This window comes from Uloborus diversus, chromosome 3 (assembly GCF_026930045.1).
Source record: "Uloborus diversus isolate 005 chromosome 3, Udiv.v.3.1, whole genome shotgun sequence".
Classification (NCBI taxonomy): domain Eukaryota; kingdom Metazoa; phylum Arthropoda; class Arachnida; order Araneae; family Uloboridae; genus Uloborus; species Uloborus diversus.
Genome location: NC_072733.1, coordinates 158,496,573 through 158,510,480, shown reverse-complemented (window position 1 = coordinate 158,510,480; position 13,908 = coordinate 158,496,573). Strand labels below are relative to the sequence as shown.

At 30.5% G+C, this 13,908-nt stretch overlaps 1 protein-coding gene across 1 annotated transcript in view; it reads right to left on the bottom strand.

Annotated features, from left to right (window-relative positions):
• Positions 1-10,552: 10,552 nt before the first annotated feature.
• The window catches only part of LOC129219011 (alpha-catulin-like), a 41,929-nt gene continuing 38,573 nt past the window's right edge, over positions 10,553-13,908 (bottom strand). Inside the window, exon 6 of the mRNA XM_054853331.1 lies at positions 10,553-10,702. Within this exon, the coding sequence (XP_054709306.1) occupies positions 10,553-10,702 (150 nt within the window). The remainder of the gene's footprint in view (positions 10,703-13,908) is intronic.

Genomic DNA, 13,908 nt, shown 5'->3' with positions numbered 1-13,908 from the left:
TGGTATCAAATTCCATCTACTAGAGACTCCCATTACAGTCACGAAATGGAGTATCAACATTGTGCATGAATTTATAAACCTTGCATTATTTTGCATTTACTAAAACCAAGTGATATAAAAGTTGTGGGATAGAAATTAAAAGTAATTTTTTTAATTAAAACTAAAAGTAATGTAAAATAATAAACTGATATTTGAATCAGTCAGAGACATCTGTTATTCACTTGCTGTGATGCTACTCAAGAGTGAAAAAACTCAAATCTTAAAAACGCATTTGGAACTTTCATACTGCGGTTATTTCAGAAACTTCACTTTTGTGGCTATTTCAGAAAATTGCTTAAACCAGTTAAATGCGTTACTATCAAATATTTCAGAACGCAACATTTTAAAGTCTGATGTCCAACTAATAGTACACGCGACTAGATTTGACATCATGTGACCTTGATGTCATCATACACCAAAGCTGCCATGCAAGTGACAACATCATCACTATATCAGGTGTGGCAGGCAGCAAATCTAGCTTCCGTAGATGGCTAGTTTTCATACTCAATTTTGACATTATTTAAAGACTTTCAGGCAAATTTTCTATTAAGTGTCAGTATGCTAAGCATGTATGTAAGGGATAGGTTCAGCGGGTTAGAATACACCAATGGGTCATGGAACATAACCCATTTGGTTATTACTACAGCTAAACTTTTTTAAAAAAAAGAGCAAATTATTGTAAAAAATCATAAAATATGTTTTAAGAGACTATTATTTTGGAACCAAGGTACTTCTGCCTGTTCTACTGATGCACGAAGGTAAGAAGGTTCAATATCCTTCCAACATTTTGGTTTTACTGAGAGTTACTTGGCATTTTCGCTGTCCCTCCAGCTACAACTGCAACCGGTGAAAATTTTCAAGCAAGAAATAACTAAATGCCTCTGTACTACAAAGTAAAGTAAGAAAAACCAAGTTAAATGCAACAAGATAGACAAACCAAGATAGACATGTTTCAGAGACTAAAAAAAATTAACACTATTTTTCCCCTGTAAAATTTCAAAAGAAAATGCAACCAATTTTCTTTGAATAATGATAAGTTACACCAGTAATTTAATCTAAATCTTTGAAAGTAAAAGACAAAAGTAAAAAAAAAAAAATTAGTTATCAAGGGAATCAGTGGCACGAAGAGTGAAAAAGTGAGCCGAGATATCTCTTCAAAATACCACCTCATCCATATGGTTAAACATTTTTTATTCGGATTGCAAACTTTTATACTTCAAGAAGAGAAAATATTAGGGTGAAAATAATTCGAAATTTCACTACAGAAAACCAAAGAAGTCAAATGTTTTTGGGAAAGAAAAAATGGGGTTTACCAGAATATTTCTATTGAAAATAAATAAAACAAGTCAGGGACATAGCCAAGAGAGAGGAAGGAAGATATGGTGTCTCCAAACCTGATCGCTTCTCTTTACATCACCAAAGGGAATAAAAGTTATGTTTTTAGAATTTCAACTTCAGAAAAATTTCAGGAAAGGTTCCCAGAATGCCTGACACTGAGGCTTTAGAACTTCAATTACGAAAAACTTTTAAGGGAAGATCTACAACTCACATTCTTTCCTCTAATGTCATCAAAGATGGCCTTTTATCCCACGTTTAGAAATTTAATTTCAAAAAATCTTCCCAGGAAAGTCCCAAATTCTATCCCTTCTTAATGTGATCAAAATGCCACACAGCTGTGTTCTTAAGACTTCAATTTCAAAAAATTTAGGAACAGCACCCGCTTTTCCTCAACATTATTACAGATAGTCTAAATTTTTATGTTTAGAATTCCAGTTTTGAAAAAAAAAATTTGGGAGAGAACAGCGTCCCTGGAACTTCATTTCTGAAAAATTGTTGGAGAGTCCCGAACTCTATCCCTTTCTCAAACATTATGAGAGATAGGTTTGAATTGCATTTTGACAACTTCAACTTTGAAACTCCTAGCTCATATATATATTATCAAACACAAAATTATTCATTTAAGCTCTAAAATTTTCACTTTCTTAAAAAATTATTTATGGCTGACAATAGAGCTAAAACATTTGTTTTTTAAAAAAAAATTTATATGCCAAGCCAAATTGATATGCTCAAAAATATAAATCAGAGGATTATGATATGTCATTTTTTTAAACATTAGCACTATTTGCAGGAGCATTCTGCCTATATGCTTAAAACACAGTAGTAATTTTCAATTTTGCATTGAATGACATAACAAATATGCAAATTTAGTCAAAACTACAAGTTTTGAATCAGGGCCATCAAGTACACACAAAAAACAAAACATGAGAAAAAGAAATAAAACCACAAGTGGACATGTACAAATATATCTATCATTTTTACACACATAATCAATGATTTTGAAAGCTATATAATTAGCAAATTTCGATGTAAATTGTGCAATTAATTTAATACACAATTAGATACTGAAACAAGTTAACTTGCTTCCACCATACCCAATCTCTTAGCATGATGTCTTAGAATTACCATGTAGCTGATACTGCAAGACATGAGATAGAAGACTGATACAAGAAGGGAGAGGAGGAACAAATAAGTTTAAAGAAAAAAACTTCAAATGAAGCCATCCAAATATGAGAAAATTTACAGAACATTCTGCAATGTTACCTTTGACTTGAGTGGCAATAGTGTATAAAAATAATTACACTAGAGATTTTTTCAAAAAAAAAAATCCATTGAACTGATTCATCAATTTCAAAAACATTATGCACTTCTCTCTCTATCACTTAGATTATAATTACCTGTAAAATAGAAAATTTCAAGAGGTCATTCAATGACAGGTGGTCCCTTAATGTGCTAATCAACTATTAGGGATGTACAAATATAATTTAAAAAGTTATAATTGCAATAATATATATATATATATATAAATATATATATATATATATATATATAAAATAATAATAATAAAAGTGAAAAATATTGAAAAGACCACACCAAGAGCCCATAGATGCGCAACACAGCAAAACTAAAAAGCCAAGTAAATATAAAATTAAGCAAACAGAATTACAAATATTAAACAAATTATAAATAACAAATGATGATAAAAAGGAAAAATGCAGACAGCTATTAAGTAGGAATAGAAAAAGAGTGAATCCAGAGCTCATCAGCCGTGGAGGATTCATCAATTATGGTCAAAAGACCAAAATTTTAACTATAAACTAGAAGAGAATGTTTAAGCTCCAGTACATGTAATATAGAGTAACAATCGGCAAACGCACCACTTGCTAAGCTAAAAACAATAAACTAGAGCTCAAACCTAAAAAAAAAATATATATATATATATATATATATTAGGATAGTCCTTATTTTTGAAGTTGTAGATATTTTACACGACGCCCCCTCAATTTGTTCCATTATACAAATAAATGATCCATGCAAAATTTTAAGTCAGTCCATGAATATTAACACGTACCCCTAGGGTCCCCTTTTTTGAGTTTCGTAGAAAACATTGCGGATTTTCTCATTTTTATGTAAAAATATTCCTAGGTTTCATATTTAAAGTAATTTTGAAGATCAATAGATATTGCTACTTCCAGACCAACCATTCTCTCACTTTCATTCTGTAAAATTTTACATATTACATAGGGTACATGTACACTAATGGCCTTGGGACAGGCATACCGCTATTCGCGCTCGTTTCAAACCAAGCGCCAGGGAACATTTCTTTCCACCAAGATGGACACAAGAGATTCTAAAGGTCATTAATGAATGGCCTAGGCCATCAATGAATGATTTTTGACAACAACAAATTGCCTCTTCCAGGCTTTCGGGGTGTTGATTTAGAAAATTTTCTGTGAATGTAATAGGTGTGGCAAATAGGGTCACTTGGTTTCCATGCTATAAATATAAGTAATGACAATTATATTTTAATTTGCTGTTCTTTAATTATATACGTAAAATGTTTATGCATCCTTATAATTTAAATTTTGAAAAATCCTCGATTACCCTACCATAAAAATAAACTATTTTCCATATCTAAAATATAAATTTAAAAAAATTCCAGATCGGAATAATGTAAAAATCTATACTTTAAACTGTCTTCTATTTCAGTACATAGTCCTTTATTATCATCAAATTCCTCTTGCAATTCACAAGATTTAGAAACCGAAATGGGTATCTATCCTAACCTGTTGAACCTTTTATCTATATCTGGTCTACCACAACGCAAAAAAGCTTGACAACTATTGATATCAGCTCGCATTTCATTAATGTTAGACAAATGCCATATTAGGGACAAAGATGCTGCTCATTTATTAACAGCCTATGTAAATGCAGTAAATTTAAATCCAAATAACCTTATGATCAATCGTACATCCCTTAAGAGAGCAAGAGAAAATCTTCAAGAGGTAAAATCAGATTTCATGAATTTAATTTTAGATTTTTTAGTTATTCCCTGGGATACAAAGCTACATCCAGATGTAACTGGAAAAAAACGCCGACAGGATTACCATGATAGCTTCAGGTCCCAATGTTGAACAGCTACTCAGAATTTCTGAGATATTTCTTCAGTTGTATGAATCTTAGATGATTGCTCTTTATTGCTAACTGTTCAAGGTGTAGTGTTTCATACAGCGGCTTACAATACCGGCCATATAAATTGTGCATGTAATTTTTTAGAGCAAAAGCTGAACGGTGATATATTGCATTTGTATTTCTATCATCATGCACTTGAAATCGTACTGCAGAGTGTCTTTAAAAAAGTTCTTGCCTTTCTTAATTCTAGACTCGATATTCCATTATTTCAGCGCTTCAAAATTCAGGAAGTACACATACCACTTAAATTCTAAAAGAAGAATTTGATGACATATTATTGTTCATAGAAAGCGGAATTAAGGAATATTACAGAGAATTCTCATAACGTGTAATAATATTTCTTGGTGAAGTCCTCCCTCCTACAGGGATATGTTTTCGGCAACCTGGAGCTTATCTGTGAGCCAGATGGGTGGCAAAAGGAATTTATTGTTTAAAAATTTATATATTTACAAAACAATTTAAATTTATCTTACATGAAGAGAATGCCCGTAAATGCTGTTTTAGAGTTAAATGTTGTATGAAGATATAGTTTTTCGCAGCAACACATTCTAGGCCTTTTAAATTAATATAAAGTATAGTGTCTAAAGAACCTGCAGCGTACAAAATAATGACAAACATGCAGCAAAAGCAGTGATTGAAAAATTCATAAATCACTTATAGTACTTAGGAGATGAACTAGTAGCTTTGTCTGTAATGGATGAAGGAATTAACTTTGAAGATAGGAAAAGAAAACTTCAAAAAAATGCTTGCTGAATAGGAAGACGTGTCTGATGACTGTATAAAAAATTTCAGATAACAGTAGATGATTTGGAATACTTTCTTAGTAAAGAACTTCCTCTTCATAGAATGAATTACAAGTCAATAAAACTGTTTGATAAGTAACAAACACCAAAAGATGTTTTCTATTTGATCCTGATTCATGGCAAAATGAAGGAAGCTATTTAAAGGGAAGAGATATCGTTAAAATGCTGAAAGTTGTGAATGATACAACTGAAAGAGGAGCACAATTAATCGAAGAATTTCACAATCAATTTACGAAATATGAATCATAAAAGCAATTTAGTATTTTACAGACAGTCCAAGACTATCGGGAAAAAAATGCACACGATTGAGATAAATTGAGAAAAGCGTACGATTAAGGTAAAGTTTCTAAAGCACTATTTCATTCTTATTCAATGTAAAATCTTTAAACGATATGAAGTAATTAAAAAGATTAATTTTAGTGCTACCTCGCTGTAAAAATATTTTGCAAACATAGGAGAAACGATGTACGGGGTCTGAAGTAAAAACTGGAAGATTTATGGGAAAATTATCAAAAGTGTTAAAGTTCAACGTCCTAGGGGCACGTGTTATTATTGACCGATCGAGTTCAAATTTTGCACTGATTACTTTTTGTTATAGTGTCACAAAACTAGGGGGCGTCACTTGTTGATTCCGAAAAAAAAAATTTGCCATATAAATAAGAACCACACTAATATATATATATATATATATATATATATATATATATATAGAGAGAGAGAGAGAGAGAGAGAGAGAGAGAGAGAGAAATAAAAAACAAAAAATAAAATAAAACTGAATACAAAATTGCTAATCACTGAAACAATGAAGGGGAAAGTGCTTAGTTTTAAAAATAATGGTAAAACTGAAATTGTCCTAACTATTGCCTGGGGCTACTGATGATCACATAACATATGCATTTTAAACTTAAACTATGTAAATATTTGATGAGTATTGATGAAAAAAGTGTTAAATAATACCTTCATATGCAATAAATTTATGTAAAATTGTACGACTAGACTTCATAAGAAACAAGAAAACACATTTGTTTCCCTTTTTAACTGCTTCTGGCAAAAACTTCCTCAAACAGAAAAACTTTTGATAAATCAACAACATTCATCGAAAGATTAAAAGAAAAATGAAAAACTGCACAAAAGAGACATGACTTGGAAATTCTACAGTAAAATGTTGGGAAAATAAAGGCAATCTTAAATATTTAATTTAAAGATATTTTCATTTAATTTTTAAAAAAATCAACTATGGTAGAAATAAAAAGACTTTAACCTCAGAAAAGTGAACATTTCTACATTAGTACATTGATTTATAAACATAACACCATGCTAATATTAAGCTTCAGATAGAAAAAAAAAAAACTTTTTTTAAATCAGGCAGTTAATAAAATAATTATTTTGACTTAATAGTCTGACAAATAATTTGTATGTGTTATTTAATTTTAATACAGATATAAAATAACAAAAGAGCTATTACACACCAACAAAGACAGACACATCGACTGATACAAACTTACACACCCACTTTTACATTTTAATTGCTCCATAGTCAATACATATTACATATAACATGCTATCTTTTTTTGAACTTTTTGATATCTGTAGGATTTAGGATATACTAAGAAAAATATTAAAACTCTTGAACTTTCATCTCTTAAGAATAAGATTTATAAATTCTGAAATTCATGTTTTATCGACAAAAAAAAAATATGTTTTGAGAGATGGTTGGTTCAAGATGAGTTAATAAGGGGTGAAAGTTCAAAATTTTAGATGAAATAAGCATTATGCTGATATGAGTTACATCATCAAAAGATTATAAATCTGATTTATTGCTAAAATCTTGCAGCTTTATTTTACCACACATTTGTTTTAAAGGTCATTGAAAGAAAGGTTTATCTTTTAAATACATGTTTTAAAATAAAAACACTGATTTAGCACATTGCTAATAGTATGTCACTGATGCAGAGAGAGAAATATCTTCCAAAAAAAATTTATCATTTTACTTTTGAAATATCTACAATTTTGCATAGCAAATTTATTTACAAATATGAAAGGGTAAAAAAATATGTAAACAGTAATTTAGGCAAGTATTTACCTCATAAATGAAATCAATAGAATCTAATATTCTAACTTCTAGTCTCATTTGATTTCATGTGATATGCTTATAAAATGGATCATGTTTTGCGTTCAATTTCAAAAAAACTCACTAAATTGCTATATCAGGTTGATTTTTTTTTTCACCATACAGACATTTATATAGTATGTTTGAAAAGATAAAAATAAATTAATAGTCTTGCAAATTTTAAAATAAAAGATGTTTTATGCCACAGAACAAATGTGACACTGCTGAACAATCTTGGAATCATCATTCTAATGTAGGGATATCATTATTTATAAAGTCCTCCATTTAAATTGACTCATTACTTTTCATTAACCATTCTTTTCAAATTTATTAACAACATTTGCATTTTTAAAACAACACATATTTGAAATGTAGCAAGACATTTGGGTTGTTTTATGTGATAAAAAATCCTTACATTTACAAATTGAAACAGAAAGAGCCTATCTGAAATGAATAAGTAGCCAAAAAGCATGAAATAAGTCGATTTCACATAAATTAAGGAGTTTGTATAAGATGTAATGGATGACTAGCTCCAAACATGGCTTTAAATAATGTTAGCTTTTCTTAAGTTTTTGTTTCTTTTATTTTTCTGTTATTTTCTAAGGCATACCTGGGGGGGGGGGGACCCAAAAGTAACAGTAATTTCGCTCTGAAAATATAATTTATCAAGTTTTTTACAAAAAATTTTCAGCCTCTTCCAAAGAACACTCCTTTAGAGTTAATGCACTTGTTCAGTTTTCTTCCCCACTATTTGAAGTACAGTGGGAACTCTTCAGTTTTGATATTGTCTAGTGTTTTTTCCATTTGTGTAGTTTTTTCTAAACAGTAACTGTTTTTGGAATAATTTCTCGTCATTCTCAAAATATGTTTTGAATTATAAGGGAGAGGAAGAAGTTAGTGGAATTCTGTATATGTTGTTTTCATGTTATCTAGCCAACCCTTTTGCCATATTAGGCTGATTAGTCGAGCCTACTGCTGCACATTGTTATTTAGGACATCAACTAGCAAAGACATAAATGAAAAATAAGCAAAAAAAGTCACATTCCAACTTTTTAGACCATATGAGGTAGTGAGAAGCAAAGAGATGCAAAGGGCAAAATTAAAAATTTGGAGATAACCAGTACAAATGGTAGGTGAACCTCTCCTCTGTTTTGGGGCAAGAGATTGTATTATTAGCCCTGGTAGGTGCTGCTGAACAGCATGATTTAGAAAAAATTTCAATGAAAGCCTACCTAGGATGTGATCTTTAAACGCGTTTTACTTAAAACTTAAAATAGTCCACTTGCATCCCTTTGCTTCTCACTGCCTCATTAATTGCTTGATGAATTACAGTAATCCTTTAAGTACAGCACCCCCCTCCCACACACACAAACACACACAGGCGTATTGGATTACGCTGAATATTTGTCGGAGATTGACTCAATTATTTGTCAATATTAGGTACTAATTTATACAGCTTAACATACTTCCACATAAAAATCAGATTCTTGATCTATCGTTTCCTGGGTTAGCTTGTACTAGGTAATTATAGTACATACAAGTAAAAAAATACACATTTTTTACGTGTGAATTTTAAAAACATATTCAATTTAAATATCTGTAAATTCCATTTAAAGGTACAAATATGAACTTTAAGAAAATCATTAAAGAATTAATGAATAGAAAATATATTTTACACAAGTATTTAAAATGTTTACTTGCAAGAAAACCCGAAGTATTTTCAGATGAAACATCTTATGCATTATGTTTTCTATAATTTATTCAAAACATAATATTTTCGCATATTTAACCTGGTTAACATGCATAGGTATAATTAACCCTATACAGGGTGTCCCCAAATGCCTTGTTCAAACTTTGAGGTGAAGTGGAGAGCATGATGACAGGTAAAAATTTCTAAGGACATACGGCTGCAAAGCTGACGTGCACGCAGTCAGAAACTGAAGCAAAACAGGTAACAAATTAATTGCACAAACACCACTACACACATCTTTTAAGTTTTTAAGATAGGTTTAAAACTGTTAATAAAATGTATGGCCTGCAGCTGTATTACATGGGTCGAAATCACAACACACAAATCGTCCCAATGACGAGCTATTATCACAAGCTTTTATTGATTGCTACAGTGTAGTTGGGATGCTTATATTAACAGGTACAGTCACCACCAATTTTATCAACAGATTTAATCTTTTCATTAAAACTAAAATATTGTGTGAAATCATCTTAGTGTTGTAAATTTGTAACCTGTCATTTGCAATCATATGTTCCAGTTAAATTTTTGCATTTTATCGTTTTCTCAACCTTATATCCAAGTTTGTAAACGCATTCTGCGACACTCTGTATATAACACTTGGATATTAAACAGGAATGTTTCCAAAAAGAAAAAAATCTATCAAAATATTAAAATTCCAACTATCCAGAAAGAACAGTTTCAGTACAAACTAGACCATAATGAGAATTTGGAAAACTAGCACACAGGTTCTACACTGAAAAGTGAAGAACTAGTTTTTCAACTGTAAAATATATTTTCTAAAATGTTTAAGGACTAAATTAAAAGAATCAAAAGACAACAGAAAACACTGGGAATAATTTTCATTAAATATGTCAAATAAAAATACTTTGACTGTTACAGGACATATGACTTTGAAGTTCAACATTGTAACAGGAAGAAGCAAGTACAGGTTAAACTTATCACAAATCAAAAGAGATATTTTCTTTCTTTCATTCCTTCATATTGAGCATCATATTTTTGAAATTATTTGTGTGAAGTTACACATTGATAAGAGAGCACAGGTAAAAAATAATTTCTGCATGCTCGAATATTCAATGACAAAACAATGGAATATTCAACAGTATCAATGATGAATATAATAATGCTAAATGAAATATAAAAAGTAGCCCATTATTTCAAAACAGCAGAGGAATTTCAACCAAATAAATCATCTGACACAAAAAAAAAGGAACTTAAAGATATTACTATCACATAAAAGTATGATTTTAGTTAATAAAGTAAAAATGACACTCTAGTACGTCTTGGGTCCCTTTTAAATCCTTGGGGACCAAGGCCAAACCGTCAAATGTTAGGCTTTGATGAATTCTGGCCAGAATCTTTTGTGCCTAGATTATCTGCATTTGTCTTCTCAAACATATAATCTTCAAATTCACTTTGATATGGTGACGAATTTTGACCTTGACTGATTAAACTCTGAAAGTCAATTCCAAACTGGAAAAAAATAACCAATATAAAAATCTTCATATACAATATGCTTTGGTGAAACTTTTTAAAAAATTACAGGGAAAGATGGGATAAAGTGGTCATCTTTCAAATAAGTCTCTGTTTTTGAAATAAATGGAGGAATGGGTATAAAATATTTTTTTCAAATATTCACAAATAAGAATTAAGATTTTAATTTAAAATTTTAGGTCTGGCAATACTACATTATTTTAATCTGAAAAAGTTGTTTTGCTTGCTTATGAAACATTTGGAAATTGGAACACCTCTTTAAACTTCTGAGTGAAATTTACTAGAATATTCATTAGATTAACTATGCAGAAAACTTCCCACATGTCTACAGAACACTTTCTCATTAACAGCTAAACTGGATTAATTTTATTTCCTATTTTAAAACAACTTAGGTAAGATGGGGCAAAAAGGTTAAAGGTTAGGCTTAACATTCATCCTTCTTCTGAAAGTACTTAATCTTAACTTATAAGGCAGACGTTAGTCAAATATTAATTTTACTAAACATTAATTATTGTAAGGTGAATGGTATTCAATACAAATGAGCTTAAATGCTATATGTAGGTTGAAATTATTGCAAGACTATTGTTATAGTGTTTGATAAATTATAAGTGCCTTTTCTGCAACCAGAGCTTTTAATTTATTCTGGTAGAGTAATTTATGTTCCAAAACATCCCTGTCAGACATTTAAAAAAATGCAAACTTAGATATAGAATTATTTCATATGCATTAAAAAATTAGATAAATGTATACTCTTAAGCAAAGGAGAATTGGAAGGAACATAATTAGGCAAAATTTCTGCACAGATGATAAAATTAGGGGTCATTGTAAAAGAAAATAAACATTATAAACAGGCAAATTTGCAAGAAATTACATATGCATGTTTCAGGCTTTCAAGGAACCTTTTTCTCAGTGTACAGAAATGAGCTTATGGATCCAAAAACATCCGACAAATGACTTTGTCAAAATACAGAACTGAACAGTAACATACACTAACACTATAGAGCCAAAAGTATGCGGATGTTTTCAGTGCTCAACATTTTTTCATGTGAAATACATGCCCATTTGCTCTGCCATAAAGGAAGTACTTGAGAGTTAACTTTCCAGTAAAAATTCCATCAAATGTGCATGAGGAGATCAGTCAGTAATATCTTTTGAAGTGTTTAAGATATTCAACTGAAATTGTTTTATGAGCTCAGAGATTATGAAAGTTATAAATTACTATCCTCCACACATATATAGTAAAAAATTGAGTCTTGAAATTTTCAGGGTTTATATTTTACACATCAGTATAATGTTTCTCTTGCATGATGTCAAGTTTTTGAATAGTTCGATTGGAACATCTGCATGTTAATAGATAAACACCTGAGAACAAATTAGAAATTTTTGAAAGAAATGGTTGTATCCTTATCAATTTGAGTGATTATGAGCATTCACAGGAGAGGAAAGTAAAATTCTTGGTAATAATCAGTTGGAAAATATTCTACTGGAAGAGAATATTCCCTTAGAGCTCTTTTGACCTCAGAAATAACTTCTTGATTTTTCTCCTTGATTGGTTGGTTCTATTGGGTTTTCTGGTACAAGGGCCTTCATAGGCTATGCATTTCCTGAAACTGGTAAATCATTAAACAGTGCATTTCTTATGTTAGTCTTTACTTTTAAAATTGGCAGTGCATAAATGTATGACATTTTATGATGATTTTTAGACATATACAGGCATCTATCAAAAGCAGATTAACCCTACAATCATGCAGCCATTGGACAACACTTTTCATATTTTTTGTTAAAAAAATAACCTGTTATAGTTTGTAGGCTGAAAGTACTTTAAGGATAAGGTTTACATCCTCTCTTAGTCAAAACGTTAAATAAAATACCTACAAAAGACTTTGCCTGCCCTAGGATCTACTTTAAATACAACATATTGACCAAATACACACTATGGTAGGGTGATTACTAAATGAAGCTACCCAGACTTAACCACTGAGCCAAAAGAACCTCAAGGCTTGGGAACGAAGTTGGGTCATATGCTCTCTGTGTGTGCAAAACAAAACTATTTCTTTTGTTTTTTCAGTTATTACATTTGATGATTAAACACGCAATTATGCTACACATTTCAGTTCAGTTTTTAAATTGCTATGTTTTTACTCATCAAAAATGTTGTTAGCGGAAACTGGCAAAAAAAGTGGCGATTCTAAGGAATCTGAAAAAAATTTAGGAGTTGGACAAGTTATTTCTCAGAGTTTATAGGAAAATTTAGGGGAACATAGCTTTTGAAAGATAGTTGTTCTGAAGGAAATAGTTGCAAAGGTATTTTGTTAAGTCACCCGGGCAACCTGATACCCAGGATTTGTCAGACCCTGGTTACCTTTATGTACTTTACTAAACACCCTATATTTTAGCATAGTGTTTAAAGATTGCTTTTAAATTTCATCAAGAATAAAAGTCCTGGATTGAGAAATGACTGATTAAAAAATCACAGCTACTGCTAACAGAAATCTACTCTTATCTTATTCTGAAAACTCAAAATTGTAAAAAAAAAGGGGGGGGGATGGAAAAATTGTTTAAAACTCATTATTATTATAATTTATCGGCTGATTAATTTCTTCAGATTAATCTATAATCAGTCAATTTGCTTATTGGTGAGGCTGAGAGTCATTGTGAATGTTCAAATTACATGCAGAGATAAGTGTCTCCACCTTTTGAGATTATGTTGAGAAAAAAAATGCCACATTTGCAACATGTATTTAATATTTTCTTCCATAATAACTGAGTAATTTTGCCTTGAAGATTTACTTTCAGACAACCGTCCTAGAAAATCAATTATCTATCTTTTTGGTCTTCTTTTCAACACTTTAAATGTAGTTTTAGGCCATATTTTCACAAAACTAATAACAGGGGTTATTGTGAGTTGAATAAAAAGAACCTAATATTTTTGAAAAAGTTCCAAGCATTTTGTACATAAGTACCAGCTTGGTATTTTCATAACGACTCAAAATCTTTTATTACTCCATCATGTTGAAGCAGTCGTACCAAATATAGATGTAAGTTACGCAGATAAGACATATTAAATTTTACAATTTGTTTTGATACCCAAAAATACCTGAATGCGTAACAAGAATACAAGCATCTTGGTACTAATTAAACCGGAGATTACTCACACTTGGCTATAACAAAATGTGTAGAGAACT